The sequence below is a fragment of the Pipistrellus hanaki genome (assembly GCF_964339955.1).
Source record: "Pipistrellus hanaki genome assembly, chromosome: 3".
NCBI classification, from domain to species: Eukaryota; Metazoa; Chordata; class Mammalia; order Chiroptera; family Vespertilionidae; genus Pipistrellus; species Pipistrellus hanaki.
This window is the reverse complement of record NC_140505.1, coordinates 107,569,028-107,589,232: the sequence shown is the minus strand read 5'-3', so window position 1 is coordinate 107,589,232 and position 20,205 is coordinate 107,569,028. Positions and strand designations below refer to the sequence as shown.

The 20,205-nt window shown below is 39.5% G+C and overlaps 1 protein-coding gene across 4 annotated transcripts in view; it reads left to right on the top strand.

The window, feature by feature from the left end:
* The window catches only part of PARP11 (poly(ADP-ribose) polymerase family member 11), a 52,283-nt gene extending 35,333 nt beyond the window's left edge, over positions 1 to 16,950 (top strand). For all 4 annotated transcript variants that reach the window (XM_084880349.1, XM_084880350.1, XM_084880347.1 and 1 more), the window contains 4 exons: positions 1,990 to 2,062; positions 2,142 to 2,272; positions 13,237 to 13,388; positions 14,896 to 16,950. In XM_084880349.1, coding sequence (XP_084736475.1) covers positions 1,990 to 2,062; positions 2,142 to 2,272; positions 13,237 to 13,388; positions 14,896 to 15,212 — 673 coding nt within the window. In that variant the 3' untranslated portion in view covers positions 15,213 to 16,950. The remainder of the gene's footprint in view (positions 1 to 1,989; positions 2,063 to 2,141; positions 2,273 to 13,236; positions 13,389 to 14,895) is intronic.
* The last annotated feature ends 3,255 nt before the right edge of the window (positions 16,951 to 20,205 follow it).

The window sequence follows — 20,205 nt, the reverse complement described above, 5'->3', positions numbered from 1 at the left end:
GTTGAAAGAACTGAAGATCTTCAATAGGGGACTTGTTAAATAGATTATGGTGTTTCCATACCATGGAATTCTGTGCATCTTTGCATTTAACTAGTATTTCTGGAATGTCTATCATGTGCCAAACCCTATGGTAGGGACTGGGAACAAGGGTACTCTCTATCTACTGATGCAGAAAGATATCTAAGAATGTGGTAAGTTAAAAATAAAAACTGCAAAAGACACATGTTTTAAGTTACCATTTCTGTTTGGGGAAAGATTGGCTTGTGTTAACCTATAGAAGTTCTAGAATAATACCCAAGAGACTGAAAACAATATTACTTGAAGTTGGGGCGAGAGGTGAGAATTGGACAGTCTAAGGACTGGAGTGGGAGGGAAACTATTCTCTATCTACTTAATTTAAAAATATATATAATTTATTGATTTTTTACAGAGAATAAGAGAGAGGGATAGAAAGTTAGAAACATTGATGAGAGAGACCCCGATTCAGCTGCCTCCTGCATTGGGGATGTGCCTGCAACCAAGATACATAACCTTGACTGGAATCAAACCTGGAACCTTTCAGTCTGTAGGCCGATGCTCTATCCACTGAGCCAAACCGGTTAAGGCAACTTACTAATTTTTAAGTCATGTCATTGTATGATCTTTTCAAAGTTGAAATGAGTTTTTAAAAGTTAAGCTGAAGATAGGCTTGAAATTTATTTCTTCCAGTGACCTGCAGTCACCACAGAGGGTTAATATGTCAGTGTCAGCCTGTTGCCACTAAGCTCCCCAAGATTGCTCTCTTTTTCTGTGTTCACATCCAGTGGCTTAACCTGTCAACCGAGCGGGACTTGTAAATACGTCAAACGTAAACAATATCTGGTACAAGGAGGACATATGAATACGTCCTTGAAATATATGTTGCACCCTGAAACGGACAGTATATATTTTTTGTAATCTTTATAATTGTTTGTAAAATTTATAATTTTTTAATTTGATGTTTCCATTTTTTTGTTGGTATTCTTTTCTATTTGTTTGTAATTTTGTATTTTCCTTTGTGCTTTATATATAAATAAACAAAAAATATATTTCATTTATTTTAAGTATAAATAAAAAATAATAATATGAAATTACGTCCACTGGGCGTGATGGACTGACACGTCCTAGTGAAAGAGTATGCACCCGTTATACATTGTGTAATTAAAAAGGGAGCTCCCCGGTTAACAGGTTAAACATGGTAGACAGTTTTTAAAAAGTTGTACTGACTGACTATATTAACTGAGTTAATGTGAACTGTGTAGGAGGAATAGTGGGCAATAAACAGAAAAGTTTAGATTTGAGTTAGATCTTGAAAGACATTGAATGTAAGGCTGAAGGGTTGAGATTTTATATAATAGACAGAATAAATATCTTAAGGAGTTTTTTTAAATCAAGGTTTTCTTTTTTCTTTTTTTTTATTGATTTTTTACAGAGAGCAAGGGAGAGAGATAGAGAGCTAGAAACATTGATGAGAGAGAAACACCGACCAGCTGCCTCTTGCACAGCCCCTACTGGGGATGTGCCCACAATCAATGTACATGCCCCTGACCGGAATCAAACCTGGGACCTTTCAGTCCACAGACCGAAGCTCTACCATTGAGCCAAACCGGTTTGGCTTAAATCAAGGTTTTCATTTTCTTGGAAATTTATTTGCTTCAGCTAAAATCTTCCTTACATTTTAAAGAAATTATGAAAATTTCAGAAAAATAAGACAAAATGAAACAACTATTCTTGAAATTTTAATGTTGTGTAAGGTTGGATGTTTTCCATTAAAGTTCTCAATTCAGCACCTAAAAAGGTAGTACACAAGAAGATATTCAATAAATATTTTAAAATAAAGAAAGCAAGGATTACACTTAAATGCATTTATCACAGTATCCCAAACATGAAAATTCAGCATTGAAGAAAAGTCTAAATCACAGTAATTATTATCAGATCCTAATATTTTGTTTTGTCTTTTGCTATTTAAAGTTATATCTGTGAAAATGAGTCTATCCCCATGCCACCACATTGGGAGAATGTGAATACTGACGTGCCCTATCAGGTAAGAGCAGAACTGACTGACTGTCCTGTGCTAGAGATGGAACAGGACTTCAACAAAACTGTTCAACTCTGTATTCCAGCTTGTTCCTTTGCACAATCAAACACATGAATATAATGAAGTCGCTAGTCTCTTTGGGAAAACAATGGATCGCAACAGAATTAAAAGAATCCAGAGAATTCAAAACCTAGACTTGTGGGAGTTCTTTTGCAGGTGAGACAGTTTCTAATCTGAACCCTCTCGTTGGCCTCTAAGACTTTTGTAGTCTTAGAAATGATAGTGAAGCACAAATATTTAATTATATTAATTTTCACTGCTGCTGTGTTTTCCTCTTGTTTTGTTTTGATCTGGTCTCTCAGCTCTCTCCTTCAGCCTTCTCAGGGAGTAAGAGAGATGCTCTGTAAGTAAATGCAAGGCGTTACTTACAGAGGTGAGGAACATCCCCCCCTGCCGCATAAGGCCCAAGAAATCATTTTGTCTGGCCCTGCCAAGGCATTAAGGGTGAATTAATTAAATGTTTGACCAAATACAGCAGGCTAATTTTTAAGTTGATAATTTTGTATGGCCCCTGAATGATGTTATAAATACCCAGATGCCCTTGGCAAAAAAAAAGGTTCCCCACCCTTGGCTTACCACATTGTAATGCAGTGGTAGATGTCATTCTCCTCAGCACACGCCTAGAAACGTGCCCCTTTCAAGGTTCCGAGCTGCACATTTTGGCTTAGTCAGCATTGCAGAGGAATAGGGGAGCTATTCAGTTTTGTTGATATGCTTTGTTCGCTCAGACTTTTATGTTGAATTATAACTCTGAAATGTTTAATTTCTGTGGAGAGTAGCTACAGCGTTTGGACAGGTTCAAGCCTGGGACTAATGAGAGGGCACGATCCTCTCATGGCAAAGCCATGCGTAAGTCCCACCACAGTTATAGCCAGAGGCTATAGTTATAAGCTTGACCTTCTGGTAGGAACCTGTGGTCCCACATGGCTAAGTGATACAGGCTGTGGGAGGTGCAGCAAGTAAACAAAGCTTGATCAGGTGCATGTAATTGAGTAGATTAGAAACCCGAGAAAATGTTGTAACCACACTCTTACTTTGCCTCTTGGAATCTGGCTATAAAATAAAGGCTTGGCTTGCAGGCAGTGGCTCTGCCTCTCCATCAGAGAGGGCAGCATCCCACCCAGCCCCAGCTTTCTTCTCTTGTCTGTCTTTTCTTAATCCTTCACCGCCCCCTCTCAGGCTCACCCAACCTGGCTGTGCTACCACAGCACAAATTTCTTTTTAAACAATTACACTATCTTGCCTATAGTCGTTTGCTTATTTTGTTTGAAGGACCATTGCAAAACATACCTGCAAATTTTCTGTTTAGCCCGAAGTTTATGTTGTAGATTTAAAAATCTCAATTTATTATTCAACTTAGGTTGGAAATGACCCATTGGATTGCTCAGTGTGCACTTAACCTAAAAGTAAAGCCCATTACAAAAACATAAAGGTATTGTCTAAATTAATCTGTTTGTTGTGATGTTTGTTTGTTTATTTATTTATTTACAAATGTATAATAACAAAATACATCAGTATTTGTGAGGATAGAGGACCAATTGGGAGAGGCAGGATGGAGGGATTACACATAGGAATAAGGAAACTGGGGAAGGTGATAGATATGTTCATTATTTTTACAACAGATTAATAGATTAATGGTTGTTAATAGTAAATATTTGCAGTTTATTGTATGTAATGATATCACAAATTGTGCTGAGGAATGTGTTTTTAATAACAAGTAGTACCTAAAATATGTGATTTTCTGAAATATTTTTATTAAATACTAGAGCCCTGGTGCATAAAAATTTGTGCACTCAGGGAAGGGTTCCTTCAGCCTGGGCTGCACTGTCTCGCAGTCCAGGAGCCCTCAGGGGATATCCGACTGATGGCTTAGGACTGCTCCTCTGTATGAGGTAATCAGGCAGGCCAATCAGGGGATGGTGCTGGCTGGTGAGCGGCTGGCCCTGTCCTCTTCCCCCTCCCTTCCTCTCCCCCCCCCCCCCCCCCCCGCCTCCATCATTGCACCTCTGCCACTGGTCACCCCGACTCCCACCCTTCCAACTCCCCTCCCCCAAATCACCATCCCCTCATCCCCTTCTGCCCACTGGCACTTGTCTTGACTGACCTGACACAGCCAGCTCACTGGCCCTGCCCCCATCATTCTGTCATTCAGTTGATTTTCATATTATGCTTTTATTATATAGGGTGTGTATGAGATTTGATTTCTAATATTTTATTTTTTTATTTCATTTTTATTTTTTTGTTTCTAATATTTTTTTTTTATATAAGCAGACCTTTAGTACTTATTCAGAAAAATTCAAATAATAGAGTTTAATACAACAAACCTCTAGGTAGCCATCATACTGATTTAACATTTGTCAAGATATATATAGCACATATTATCTATCAATGAAAGCTGCAGTCTCATTAAAAACAGGCTGACTTTTTGTTTGTTAACAATACATGGAATTCTTTCATGCTCTGATGCTAATAAGAGCTTATATGATAAAATAAGGAGTTTTCAGCTTTATTCTTTATAGTTTTTAGTCTTTGGACCAGCCAACTTTTATTTCTGACAATACTGAGTTTAGAAGGTTTTATTCAGTTCTTGGTTAGGTAATTTATTTTACAGGAAGATGGAAGCCTCTCTTATTTTTTATTTTTTATTTTTATTTTTATTTTTCTATCATCAGTGAATAACGTTTTTTCTCAGATGGTCTGATGAAATCTTCATTATTTTTAATCTGGTTTCCAAAGTGAAGTTCATATTAGTCTCCCTCCTAATTTGAGTCTTCCGTTAAATCCTAGTGATAAAATGTACAGTGACTCCCCAACATTTTATATTAAAGAGTTTACTGAAGTCAGATTTACTGACGGTGCCCATAATGATTTTATGTAATATCAGTGTCTAGAAAACTGTGATGGCAAATGAACCTGTCACCTACTGTGACAGTAGAAAATACTGAGTCTCATTACGAAGACAGCCTGTCATGTTGTCATCTCCCTGAAGAACTGATATAACCAAGTTGATCTCAATGTCATGGAACCTATGACTCACCAGTGAGTGCATCACGCATCAGTTTGCATGTTGTTCAGGACTTCCTCCCTTTTTCTAAAAATACGTTTTAGCTCCACCTTTGTGACAGGCTTTATTGGGATATAACAGGGTTTAAGACCATAGACAAGGAGCCAGGCTATCGAACCACAAAATGTAGGTGGGAGCACAGGTGAGAGTATCTACCCACCCTTGCTGACAAAAGTAGGATATGTATTGTGGGGTCAGGAATATCAAGAAGCAATTCCTAAAGCACAGGTCATTTAAGCTAGACATGGGTGGGAGAAGGGAAGGGCATCCCAGACTTCGGGAGCAGCATGGGCCAAAGTTGATTATGAGAGGGAGCATAGAACATTGAGAGAATTAAAAAAAAAAAAAAAAAAAGGATGAATGTTGAAGAAGAGCGTAGAAAGGTACTCCAGAGGTAGAACATGCAGGAGTTTGTAGTAGAGCCACTGGGTGATTGTGTGCTTTTCTTTGGTAGCTTTACTTGAGTTGGACTGACCCACAATTAAGGTAGAGAGTTAGCAGGGCTCAGACTATGCGAGCCTCACAAACCAAACTAAAGGATTTGGATTATTTTCCTGGGACAGTGGAAAATGATTGTAGAATTTTAAGCAAGAGAGAGATGGATCTGATTTGCATTTAAAAAAAAAACCCAATTCATCCCTATATTTGGAGCAGGGATTTAAAGCAGTCAGGAGTGAGTTTGCCCACCAGGGGGTATTGGCAATGACTGGACACATCCTTATTATCCTGCAGTGGGGTGGGGAGATCCTACTGACATCTACTCAGTAAAGGCCAGTAACACCAAACATTGTACAGTGCACGAGACAGCCTTCTACAACAAACAAATATCCAGCCCCAAATGTCAGTAGTGCCAAAGCTTAGTAACTGATTTAAATGAATCAAAGTCAAAAGCAGGGAGGCCATTGTAGGAAATTGTTTCAGTAATTAAACTGAGAAAAATTGGGTGGCTTGAACTAAAGTGGACCAAAGGAATAAAGAGGACAACTTTGAAGTATTAAGAATGTAGAATGATGTTGTTTGGTGTATAATTTAATGTGTGCAATGGGGTGGGTTAGAGAGATGGGGAAGATGTCATTGAAGTTTATGACTTGTCTTAGTTGATGAAGGAAATATGGGTAGGGACAGATTTTGGTCTTGGGAGGATGTGTAGGGAGTAGTAGTTCATATATGGATTGGGAGCTTGGCAGGTGGTGTAGACTAGAGATAAAGGCTTTGGAGTAGTTAAGAAATGTGGGTCATAGAAACCATAGGACTTTGATAAGATGACCAGGTACTTTAGATAGAGAAAATAGGAGGGTCAAGGATTAAACTCTAAAAGAGATAGACAGAGGAAGAGAAAACCTAAGGAAGGAGCTGAGAAGTAACAACCAAAAAAGGTGGAAGAAAACTAGTGGAATGTGATCACAGAAGCCAAAGGAAGAAAGTAGTTTACATAAGTAGGTGACACCCACGGTCACATAGTGAAGAACAGCCAAGTAAGATAAATATTGACAATAATCCTTTGGATTCTGCAACACAAAGGTCTTTAGTACCTTTAATGAGAGCAATGTTGGTAGATGCTATACAGGGTGGGGCAGAAGTTTGTTTACAATTGTTCATATGGAAAAATAATACAATAATAAACAGTCAGGTACTTACAACTGTAAACCTACAGCTGTCCCACCCTGTATTGTATTTACAACAAATGTTGATCAGTATTTCAAGAAACTTGGCAGTGAATAGAATGAGAGATCTGAGGAGATGGGTAATGTAGCGTTGGGAAGGCTGTTTTTGTTTTATGTGTTTTGAAGTAAAAGATCAGGTAGATATGAGCATGTTTACATTATAATAGGAAAGAACCTATGGAGATGGAGAGTTTAAAGGACAGGGGAGGCAAGGGTAATTGATGGATTAAGTCTCCTAAACATGTGTGATGGGATAGAACTCAGAGAACATATGTTAGGAGATAGACAAAGGTGGTCCAGTTATGTTATAAGTAATGAGAAGTAGGAGATGAGCATAGGAAATAGGTTGAGAGCTCCATTCTGATACTTTCCATTTCCTTTGTGAAATAAGAATTGAGGTCACCTGTAGATATAAGGAAGTGTGGGTAAGAGGGAGAGATTGAGGAAAAGGAGTGATCAGGAATGGCCATTGTGGAAAATGGGGGAGAAAAAGCTAACTTGGGAACTATAGGATTTCCATCAGTGCTGAAGGCTTAGTTAGAAAATGTGTGAATTTATGGAAACCAGGGGGATGTTATTTGACTTATCTCAGCAGTTTACAAACAGAGAGAGGTGGTGGTTGGGCTGATCCAGGAAAAGGTAGCAAGGAAAAAAGAACAATGAAAGCTGCTCTCTCATTAAGAATGTGTGAGAATGTGGATTGAGATCAGAGACCCTCAGCCCTGGCTGCTTATCAGAATCACTGTGGAGCTCCTTAACAAGTTGAGCTATCTGTCCCCACCCCTGACCCACTACATCAGAACCTCGAGTTCTGACATTATCTTTAAAAAGTTCTGCAAGTATCCAGCCCTGATGGAGAGCCACTGGTTCAAATCTAGGCAAATGTACTCAATCCAGAGCATGAAGATATCCCTGCTGCGGCTCAGAGTGCATAGCACATCAGTTTAGCCCTTTTGGCATTCCACTCCCTGAGAGGGTAGGCAGTCTTAGGAGATCTTTGAGAGGTGGGTGTTACAATATTTTCAGTAAGTTCAGAAATTACCAACTTACACCTTACACAAAAATAAACTCAAAATGGATAAAGGACTTAAACGTAAGATGGGAAACCATAAAAATCTTAGAAGAAGCCATAGGCAGCAAAATAGCAGACATTTGTTATAGCAATATCTTTACTGATACAGCTCCTAGGGCAATGGAAACCAAGGAGAAAATAAACAAATGGGTCTATATTAAAATAAAAAGCTTTTTGCACAGCAAAAGAAACTATAAACAAAACAAGACAGCCTACTGCATGGGAGAACATATTTGCCAATATTACCTCCAATAAAGGTTTACTAGCAGTCTCCAAAATATATAGGGAACTCATACAATGTAACAAAAGGAAGTTAAACAATCCAATCAAAAAATTGGCAAAGGACCTAAATAGACACTTCTTGAAAGTGGACATACAGAGAAAATGGCCAAGAGAAATGAAAACATGCTCAAAGTCATTAATCATCTGAGAGATGCAAATCAAAACATCTCACACCTGTCAGAATGGCTATCATCAACAAATCAACAAATAACAAAGTGTTGGTGAGGATGCAGAGAAAAAGGAACCCTCCTGCACTGCTGGTGGGAATGCAGACTGGTGCAGCCACTGTGGAAAACAAGATGGCGTTTTCTCAAAAAAACTAAAAATGGAACTCCCATTTGACCTAGTAATCCCACTTCTAGGAATATATCCCAAAAAACTAGAAACACTAATCAGAAAGGATATATGCACCCCTATGTTTATAGCAGCATAATTTACCATAGCTAAGATTTGGAAACAGCCCAAGTGCCCATTAGAAAACTATGGTACACCCTCACAATGGAATACTACGCTGCTGTAAAAAAGAAGGAATTCTTACATTTGCAACAGCAATGGATGGAACTGGAGAGCATTATGCTAAGCAAAATAAGCCAGTCAGAGAAAGATAAATATCACGTGATCTCACTCATTTGTGTAATATAATGAACATCATAAACTGATGAACAAAAATAGATTCAGAGACAGAGAAGCATCAAACAGACTGTCAAACTTCAATGGGAATGGTGGACAGGATTTGGAGGTGGTAAGAAATCAACCAAAGGACTTGTATACATGCATATGCTAGTAAGCATAACCAATGGACACAGACACTAGGTGGGTGAGGACATGTGCCAGGGTTGGGAGGTCGGGGAGCTCCATGGGAGAAAAAGGAGACATATGTACTACTATTTGCAATACTTTAAACAATACAAAGAAAGAAAGAAAATAAATTCACATGGGGTTGGGCAAAGGTGGGCAGGACTAGTGTAGTTTGAATCCTATGATTTTCCCCAAAAGTTTAACTGAAGTCCAGGAGGCCCTAGAACTCAACACTAGCCTTTCTGGAACACCAAGGTCATTATATGAGAGTCTCCACATTTCACAGGTGCCCTAGCAGTAGACACTAGAGTAATCCATCTGTGGAGTTGCAAAGCTTTGACCAGCCCATTCCATTTTGCCTTCAACTGGTGACACTATATTCAGTCCAGTGACCGAGCAGCTTTTAATGTCCACACACTTGGGTCTTTAACTAACCAACACTTCATTTATCTAAGAGAGACTAGAGTGAATTTTCAAATCAAAATTCATTCTAATCTGTGCCTGAAAAGTAGTGATGTTTGAATATGCTGATTTTAGAGTGGATTCTAATCTTTATAGACCATGAAGCTTAACCTCAGAGGGATATATATTAAACAACGTTTACTTAGAAAAATACTGTGTCGATTTACTAATGCCCAAGTACAAGACTCACCAGAGTAGTAGTTGGGTGAGCCCCTTAGTGTAAGTTGATTTCCACAAAGTGTTGAAAAAGTTCTTCTGATGGAGGCAAGATAGAGAAGTGTTTGCCAGGTGAATATATATAAAGAGAAGAATTAATACCCAGTCAAAAGTCTTATGCAGAGGGAAACCTGAATGGCATGTATGCTTTCTTCTTGAGCCCTTCAACATTTTTATCAGAAATTTGGAGGAAAATGTGGAAGGTTTGCTTATCACACTTTTGAAAGATTCAAAATTGATAGAATGGATAGCTTATTTGCTGTATGAATGAATCAGAGTCAGAATGATATTAGAAGACTGAAACAGTAAGTCAAAACAATAGATTATCTTTTTTAAAAAGATTTTTTTCTTAGAAAAGCAACAAGTATGAATTATTTAAAAAGTAAGTACATAAAGTTTTTTGTTTTTTGTTTTTGTTTGTTTGTTTTTTTTTTTTTAAAAAGACATAATTTATTGTTAGTGAAAACATGCTGGCTTTTTCTGCAATAAATATTTGTTTAATGCACATCCTTTTAAGTCATGCTTAATGGTTTGAAAAGACTATCAATAGTAGATCAAAGCATAGACATTAAATTTTGATACATATTGTCAAATGACTCCGGAGAATGACCATATACATTTCCAATTCTTTCATCATTTAAATGCAAGTATCCCCTCTCGCCCTGCATAGTCACTAAGTTGCATGTTTGTTTTTAAAATAAATTATTCACTTTTAAATTGCTATCTCTATATATAAAAGCCTAAGCAACTGTTACAATGGAACAACCAGAATGACTGGTCATTGTGACGTGCACTGATCAGCATGGGTCAGACACTCAGCACAGGAGCTTCCCCTGGCTTACAGGCCCGATCGCCAGATGGGGCCTGCCAGCCAACCTCCCAGTCCCTCCCCTGGGCCAGCAGGTTCCCATTGCCCTATTGGGGCTGGGCCTGGGCTGGGATGGGGAACCAGGGTTGGGTGGCAGAGGATTCATAATTGGCGGTAGGTGGCAGCGAACAACCTCCCATGGTGCCTGGGGGAGGGGCTGTGACCTCTCCCCAGCTACCTGGGGGTGGAGGTGATGGGTATGGAAGTGCGGTGAGAATGCGGGAATCTGCTGAACTCACTCCCCCTTCTACCTTCCCCTGGGGACACCAGGGCTCATGTGTCTGGGAAGCCCTGAGCTCAGGTGCGGGGCGCCTGTGAGGAGCCTGCACCACAGCCATGTGGCCTCTTCTGGGTGAGCTGGGTCATAGCCACCAGGACAACAGAGCTTGTCAGGCTCCCTGTGGGTTTGCACAGGAGCTGGTCTGCAAGACCACCCGGGAGAGAGCGCGCTGCCTGCCCGGCTTTTGTGTGCAGATGGAAGGCCCAGAGGCCTACGCTGAGCCCCCCTCCCTCCTCCCTCCCCTCCTGCACTCAGCTGTGCTCACCACATCTCCATACATCTCCACATGGGGAGCATGGGGACTTGGACTTGGGGACTCAGGCAGAGGGGGGAACGTAGGGGTCAGCTGGACCTGTCCTTCCAACTAGATGCTCACACTTCAATCACCTCCATGCCTAGGGACCACACTCGTGCATGAATTTAAAAATAAAGCTTAATTGAAATAAATGTAGTACTGCTTTAGGTTTGTACATCAGTTGTACAAATATAGAAAGCTGAGAGGAGTCTGGTTTGAGAAAGTTTTGGGGCTTTTAATTGACTCAGACTTATGTAAACCAACAGTGTGGTGCCCTTGCTACAAAATAAATTCAGTATGTGCTGGTAGAGTCAGTGCTGTCTGAAATATCTGGACTCTTGCTTCTAATTCCTACCAACATTATAAACTAGAAAGGATCCAGCAAATTCTCGTCAACTAAAGGCTGTCCGGAATGGAAAAAGAGCGGCCTGGAAGCCGTGCTGTGTGAGGAATAGTTGATAGAATCCATATATATAAAAGCCTAATATACACAGTGTCCCCTTGGGAGTTCGACCAGGAGTTTGATCACTCACTATGACATGCGCTGACCACCAGGGGGCGGTGTGGAATGAAGAAAGGCCCTGGCCAGTAGCTGGTCACCAGCTAGGCCTACGCACCCTACCTGTGCACGAATTTCATGCACTGGGCCACTAGTTGTGTATATTTAACCTCGAAAAGAAAGCCGAGGTCAGTGTTCATAGTTAATTTTGGATATTTTCAGAGTAGTTTTGTATAAGAATATTTTAATTGTTCTGTATTAAAAACAGAAAAACTAAGACAAATCAATAGAAGTAATAGGAAGGCATATGTTGGTTCAGAATTAGAGTATTTTCTAATAATTACAGCTGATTGTAGATAGGTTGTGTTGTGTTGCAAAGCAGTGAGCACTTGACCCTGGCCTGAACTGAAGCAGCTGTTAAATAGCTATTTAAAGATATAATGGGGAGGGATTCTTTTTCATTTAAAAAAAATCATTTTTATGAATTATTTTAAAATGAAAAGGCAGAGATAGTTTACAGACACTTGTGTAACTACCAATCAAATTTAACATTTTAATATTTGTCACATTTTCTTCTTCTTTGTATCAGTTTTGTTTTTCTTTTTAAGATACAAAGCATTAAGATACAGGTGAAGTGTTTACCCCAAACCCATCCTGTTTTCCTTCTTCCTCATGAGGCTGGTGTGATGCCTTCTTATCCATATCTTTATATTCCTTACTAGATGCCAGGGCACGAATTTGTGCACAGGTGGGGTCTGGCTGGCCTACCCTGATCGGGACTGATTGGGGGGGAGGGGTCAAGGGCAGTTGATGAATTGGCCCCGTCCCTCCAGTCAAACTCCCAGTTGAGGGGACAATTTGCATATTAGCCTTATATTATATAGGATTACCTATAATGTATGCTTATTCAATATACAGTATCATTTTGAGTCATATGCCTTTTTTTGCAATATTCTTTTTACATTCAACATTACTTTTCAAGAGTTATCTATTAACAAATGTACTACATCTAATTTATTACTTTTAACCTTCATGTATAAGTAAATAATTATTCATTTTTCTATAAAAGATTTTTAAGCTGTTTTCAGTTTGTTTGTTTGTTTTTTTTTTTACTGTTACAATCAGCCCTACATTGTTAAGAAATTTGTCCATTAGGAAGAGGTTGAACTGTATGACTTAATTCAGTTTAATTCAACCGATATTTTCTAATCTCTGAGGATAAAAAGATTACGGCATAGTCCCTGCTCAAGGAGTTCACTGTTTAAAGTTCACTGTGAGCTTTGTATTATTTAATTATTTATATTGCCATTTTTAGGCATCTGTAAAACTTGGTTGGTTTAGGAAATCACCTTTTTAATAATGGGCATCATCTGACATATCTATAGTTTTGATTGTAATTTGCAACCTCAAGTCTCAATGTTAACTAATAATTTTTGATAAGATGACTTATGTGTCCAAGAGCATTTGAGATTCTTCTTTAGAGCTGCTTTGTCCATTTATGATGTATGTTAAGGTTTTTTGGTTCACATTTTCTACTGAATTTTGCTCCTTGAAATATTAATAACTGCCACTTATGGTATATTTTTGTGTGTTTTATGTCTGTGTGTATTGTGTTTTTAGGAAAAAGGCTCAGCTTAAAAAAAAAAGCGGTGTGCCTCAGATTAATGAACAAATGCTATTTCATGGTACCAGCAGTGAATTTGTGGAAGCAATTTGCATTCATAACTTTGATTGGAGGATAAACGGTATACATGGTGCTATCTTTGGAAAAGGTAATTATCAGAATTCCAGGTCCAATTCTGGTCCTAAGAGCAAATCTTCTCTCTTTAGAGATAATGGACTGTTCTGTAATTCAGGGGGTTGACAGTTATTAGTGAAAAGTCATGTACGAGGTTCCCAGCACACCCTCTGTGGTTCTGAGCCACAGAAAAGCCCCTCCTGCATGTGCAAGATAGAAGTAAGACTTTGTACTTGAACGGGTTAGATCGTGCCCCGCTCCCAGTAGTTCCTAGGGCATCATGTCCATGTTCACTAATTTTTGCATTACATTTAATTTTCATATATAAGTCCTTTCCTTGGGTAAAACTAAGACTTTTATGTCATATAAAGAGAGAACTATCAAATAAATTAATGTACATTGTACACAGTCTAGGTACTAGTATTTTTTGTTTGTGTTGTTTTTTAGAAAAAGATAGGTAAGAATATTAATGAGCAAAAAGGAATATTGGGGGAAATCCTCACCTTTTTCCTAATGTTGTGAAAGTCCAAGTTCTCCAATTTATGCCGCTACCCAAGCAAATCGAGGAGAGAGATGAGGGGGAGAAGGTAAGGGACGGACATTTATTTTGCTGGTTCTTGCTTTGTACCTTACCTCCATCAAGAGAACTAACGACCATTTAGAATTAGGGTGTGCTGTATTTTAAAAAAGTAAATAATTTTTTTTAAAAACTACCAAAATGTCTATTTTATTTCTTTAACGTAAGAGGATAAAAAAAAGTGTTATATTGTATAAATCCCATCAGTACTGGGTAATACGAGACATTGCATTTATTTTTCAAAAATTTTAGAGTAAGCGTTCCCATAATGACGTCAGTCTTTTAGGCCTGACTCCTCCAAAGAGTCAGATGCTTTACTGAGTTTTCCCAAATAGGCAATGAACTGGTGAAATTGTTCTGTTGGGATGGCCGGATGTGAACAGCATTGCACGCTTGGGGACAGAGAGTTCTGTTATTTCCAGAAATACATTGAATTGTTACTCTGTTTCATGGAAATGTGGTATCTGGGGTTTGAAATCATCTCTGTAGACCAGCAGTTTCCATTGTGTTCTCCAGGGCTTCAGTGGCTGCTGTATAGGGAAACGGGAGAGGAAAGCGGTGGAAGGAAATAGAAATGGGAGGGAGTCCAAGCAATTAAAACTCAGGTCCTGCCACTCTTTTAATCACAGAAATAGTTTATATCAATCTTACATATTGGATTTCTTTGTAAGATTTCTTCTGAAAACAAGTCTGGCACTTTTTTGTGGTACGGTGTGATGGAGTTGGTGGTGAGGACTGGTCCATACTAACAAATCTATCCCTATGGCAGTCTGAATGACAGCCATCCATAACAGATAAACTTATGTTCTTAAAGATCTTCATAGGAGGAAATTTCACATCCATTTCTGTTATACAGTTCCATGTGTCTATTCCCCTAACAGACTGTTTTTTCTTGTGTTTCATGTATTCTTCAGAACAGTCTTTAATCTTAGCTTTTTTGTTTTCTTGGTTCTTTTTGTTTTAGGAACCTATTTTGCTAGAGATGCTGCTTACTCCAGTCGCTTCTGCAAAGATGACATAAAACATGGAAACACATTCCAAATTCATGGTGTAAGCCTGCAAAACCGACATCTATTTAGAACATATAAGTCTATGTTTCTTGCTCGAGTGCTGATTGGAGATTATATAAATGGAGACTCCAAATACATGCGACCTCCTTCCAAAGATGGTAGCTATGTGAATTTGTATGACAGCTGTGTGGACGACACGTGGAATCCAAAGATCTTTGTGGTGTTTGATGCCAACCAGATCTATCCTGAGTACTTAATAGACTTTCATTGATCCGACTTACAAATCTCAGTGGTCAAGGAAGTTTATTCTTTCTTGCAGGAAGATTTGCTCTCTTGTCATCTAGCCACTAATGTTAATTATCTGACACTTTTGAAACAGATATGAAAAAAAAGTGGACTCCATATAAAAAGACATACTGACTTTAAGATTGGTTTTATTGTTGTTTTGTTTCTGCTAGTTGTTCACCGTCTTGTTTGTTAAAGATGGACACCATTGCCATTTTAACACCTCGCGGTAAAAGATACCACTCAAAAATGAATCAGCGGAGTCTCAGTTAGCATGGTCATGTAGAGTTTTTAAAGTTTCTGTGTGTGTTACCAGGGTGAACGTTTTCAGTTGAGATAGACTTATACCTATATATATGTCCAGAAAATAAATTATAGACATAAACTTGTTCCTTCAGAGGAACTGAACCTTTGTAAAATTGAATTCTAATGTTACTGTCCACCAATCGACATGTTGCTTTGTTGGTCTTCTGAAACCCTGAAGCAGCCTGAGTGTTCTTGAGAGAAGTAGGAAATAAGAAAATTATCTGCAGTCCTGCCAGACAAGCCGGAAGGAGAAAATCAAGGCAGAGTGCCCTGCTTCTGACTGCCCGGATAGCAGGCTGCGTCTCAGATTGCTCCTGTCCCTCTGCTGTCTCCTGCGTCCGAACCGACAAACTCCACAGCTGTCGTTAGCCTGCAGTTCGTCCACTGAAGTTCTGGATTTCTTGTACTGAGACTTGCTGCACAAGGTGTTCATTGCAGCTTTAAAGCAAAACTTTTATTTATTATTTAAAGCACATCTTCCTTTTGTTTTGGGGTTCTTACAATGATTACTTCTAAGATATTTTTATCTGCTTCCCCATCACCACACACACACACACACACACACACACACACACACACACACAGCTATTCAACAGGGATTTATAAAATTCACTTCTGAATTTATTTCCCCATTTTGAATCATTGGATGCGTGGAACAAATCTGGTTTATTCCTTTCAGTAGCAATTGACAATCTGCTAACTCTCTTGAAAAGTTAGACAAAATTCATCATTATGTTTAATGGAAGTTTGTTTCCCTGTTCTTTCTATTTTGCTGTCCGATTCTTGAAATAATGTTGCAACAGCTTCCTGCCCCTAAAGGTATTCAGGCAGACGCCAGACAACTGCAGTAGACATTGTAAGAAAGAACTATTTGAGAATCTACTGTTAACTCTCCTTTTATAAGAAAGAGCCAATTGAGATCATTTTTAATGTGACAGTATTGAGTTAATTGAAACTATAATTCAGGTTGTTTTTGTTTGTTTGTTTTGTATTGATCAGTAGATTGAGTTGAGAATCATGGTATCAATATGTTATACATGCTGGTCTGGACCCATCCATTTGTCGCCTTTTCTTCTTGTCATCACATAGTATGGGTGGGTGAGGGAAGAGAAGCCACTCCAGGTTAAAGAATCAGTGATTTAAAATATTTCACATTGGATGAATTCCAGCTGATAGTGACCTTTCTTTTTCACTTTGGCAATAACAGCCTCAGGGTAAAAAAAAAATGTTTTTATAAAGAAAGTTCCATTAATCTTGCTGTTATGAGTAGGAAGGTTTTTGTACTAGTGTGACTTTCATCTCTACACTATGGTGATGATGGTGAAGAATTTGGAGCCCTTTTGCTATGTGAGAATACTGTTTTTACATGTGGTGATTAAAGCTCTCCATCGCAGGTCTTGGTTGTCTGTTATGCCACATATTTGTTTCTGTGATTTCTGTCTCATCTCCACCATGCATTATTAAGCCTCAATTTTCAGCTCAAAGTGAAGGAGTTTATTGCTTGTTACTCTGTGTAACCCACTCGCAGATGGGTCAAGTCTTTTGTTCTCAGTTTGCATTACCCTAATCAGATAACCTGTAAGAAAATTACTTACTCTGTGCTGTTGAAAATTTCAAAACAGACCAAGGCCTAGTGCCTGTGGCCGCACCTTTCCTCAGTGCCTCCCCGGCTCGGAGGAGCAGCTCCGGAGGTGACCGTGCTGCCTGCGCCACCCTGCCTCCAACTAGCCCCTCCCAGCAAGGCCACAGTAACTCCTTTTGAAGTGAGTTAGGCATTGCACTTCATCTTGAAGCTTCTATTGGCAGAAAAAAGAAAAAAGAAAAAAAAGGAAGGTTTCAAAAGATATCTTAATTTTAAAGCTGAGAGAAATGAGAGACTGAATGATCAAGGCTCACCACCCATGGAAACAAATCAAGTTTTACATCTACTAAAGTCATGTTCCACTCTGTCTAAATGTTGGGCTATAATTAAGGTTCATTGTTATGAAAATTCAACTGAGCTCTGATTGACGATGTAGAATTGTGACATGTTTATAGTTTTGTTTCTGGCCGTCCGGGGTTTGAGGTCCCCTCCCAGGCCGCAGGAGCAGCACTGGAAACTGTCCTCCAGGTCCTCGTGTGCTTCGTCCCAGGTTGTCCTCTCTCCACGGGAAGGATGTTTGTGTTGTTTTCAATAAACATATCATTTGAAACAGATAGTCCATTTCCAAATGAAATTATGGGTTTTGTTCTGGTAAACAAGAAATTTAAGGGGAAATGAAGATTAGCCAGGAAAGGAAAAACATCAGCCTTCTCAAAAATTATGCTTGGTTAGAAACTGTAGCAAAGTGATTGTACTTATTTTTAGCCCTTTGTACTAATATGCAGGAAGAGGTTTGGTAAAAAGAGCCGCCCTACCACATTTCCTATGAATAATTTTATGATGTTGTTTGGGGCAACGGTGATGGAAGAAATGAACATTTCAAAGAAATATGAAGTACATGATTCTTTAAAAAAAAAAACAAAACCCACATTTTTTATTGATTTCAGAGAGGAAGGGAGAGGGAGAGAGAGAGAGAAACATCAATGATGAGAGAATCTTTGATCGGCTGCCTCCTGCACACCCTGCAATGGGATTGAGCCCACAACCCTCTCATGTGCCCTGACTGGGAATTGAACTGTGACCTCCTGGTTCATAGGTTGATGCTCAGTCACTGAGCCATGCCGGCCAGGGGAAGTGCACAATTCTCTGTGGGCTTCCTGGTTGGTGTGAGTAATAAATACAGGAGAGGTGAGTCCTAGATATTTAGAAAAGACATTCAGAGTTCATCCATTAACCTTCACTTTTTTGCAGCAGTAGTTTACTTCTCATGTTTTTAAAAAACTCCAGGCTTTGGTAGGATGTGTAGTCTTTCTCTGCCCCTGCCCCTTCCTGTACTGAACTGTATTTGATCATCTCAGGTAAAAAGATGTCTTGTTTAGCTTTGGCTGGTGTGGCCTGGTTGGGCATCATCCTGTCCACTCAAAGGTTGTTGGTTCGATTCCCGATCAGGGCACATTCCCAGATTGCTGCAGGTTCAATGATTCTCTCCCGCTCCCTGTCTCTCTAAAACTCAGTAGAAAGTTTTTTTTAAAAAGATGTCTTATTTATTTCCAGCACCCAGACAATGACCTCAGACTCCTGCTGTAGAATGCATTTTCTCAGCTCTAATTGCTTGGCTGTCATTCTTTAGCACTGCAGGCTAAGAACCTGGCTTTGTTTTGAACTTTCTCATTGTGTGGCCGTGTATCTAAGAATTTAGCATCTGTCTTATTCATTTTTAAGTGGCTTCTCATAAGATTGGAACATAGGGTTATGCTAAAGACATTGGTGTTTTCTGCAACTGAAAAGCCTTACTGGGCCCTCTCCTGAGAGGTTATACAATGCTGATGGTTATTCTGGCTCATGCTAACTTCACTTTGTTAAGCCAGTGTAGGGGAGTCACAATCAGAATTTAATTCCAATTATTTTTGCAATATCCTATATGATAAAAGCATAGTATGCAAATTGTTCCCTCTGCTGGGAGTTCGTCCAGGAGTTTGACCAGGGGGCACTAAAATCAACCCTTCACCTTCACTCATCTTTCAGGTCTCCACTGCCATGTGTCACTTCCCAGGGAAGCCTCCTCTGATCCCCTAGGATAGGTTGATCCCTTCATCACAGGCGCTCATACTGGCTTGAACTTCCCCTCTGGTAAACCTGTCATTCTTGTTACAGTTCAGCATCTGCCCCTTCCTGCCAGACTTTAAGTTCATCAGGGCGGGGCCATGTTGGACTGGCACACTGCAGGAACTCAGAGTTGCCATCTTGATGGGTGGTAGAGATTTGGGGGGAACCAGGTCAATTTCTTTTTTTCCTTCCTGTTCCAAACTCTTGCTTCCTAATGCATCATGATCCTTGCTCTAGTGCAGTTGTCGGCAAACTCATTAGTCAACAGAGCCAAATATCAACAGTACAACAATTAAAATTTCTTTTGAGAGCCAATTATTTTAAACTTCTTCTAATGCCACTTCTTCAAAATAGACTCGCTAAGGCTGTGGTATTTTGTGGAAGAGCCACACTCAAGGGGCCAAAGAGCCTCAATTTGCTGACCACGGCTCTAGTGTATTTCTTGACCCAAACTCAAACATTGTCATCAGTCAGGCCAGATGTTGACTAATGAGTTTGCCGACAACTGCACTAGAGCAAGGATCATGATGCATTAGGAAGCAAGAGTTTGGAACAAGAAGGAAAAGAAATTGACCTGGTTCCCCCCAAATCTCTACCACCCATCAAGGTGGCAACTCTGAGTTCCTGCAGTGTGCCAGTCCAACATGGCCCCGCCCTGATGAACTTAAAGTCTGGCAGGAAGGGGCAGATGCTGAACTGTAACAAGAATGACAGGTTTACCAGAGGGGAAGTTCAAGCCAGTATGAGCGCCTGTGATGAAGGGATCAACCTATCCTAGGGGATCAGAGGAGGCTTCCCTGGGAAGTGACACATGGCAGTGGAGACCTGAAAGATGAGTGAAGGTGAAGGGTTGATTTTAGTGCCCCTGGCTACACCCAGCTAGTGCCACACAACTTTGGGGAGATGAGAAAAACTAGGTAGAATGGAGGCAGATTGGAGCATTTTTTTAATCATTAAAATTAAGGTGACAGAATTTAAGCCACCT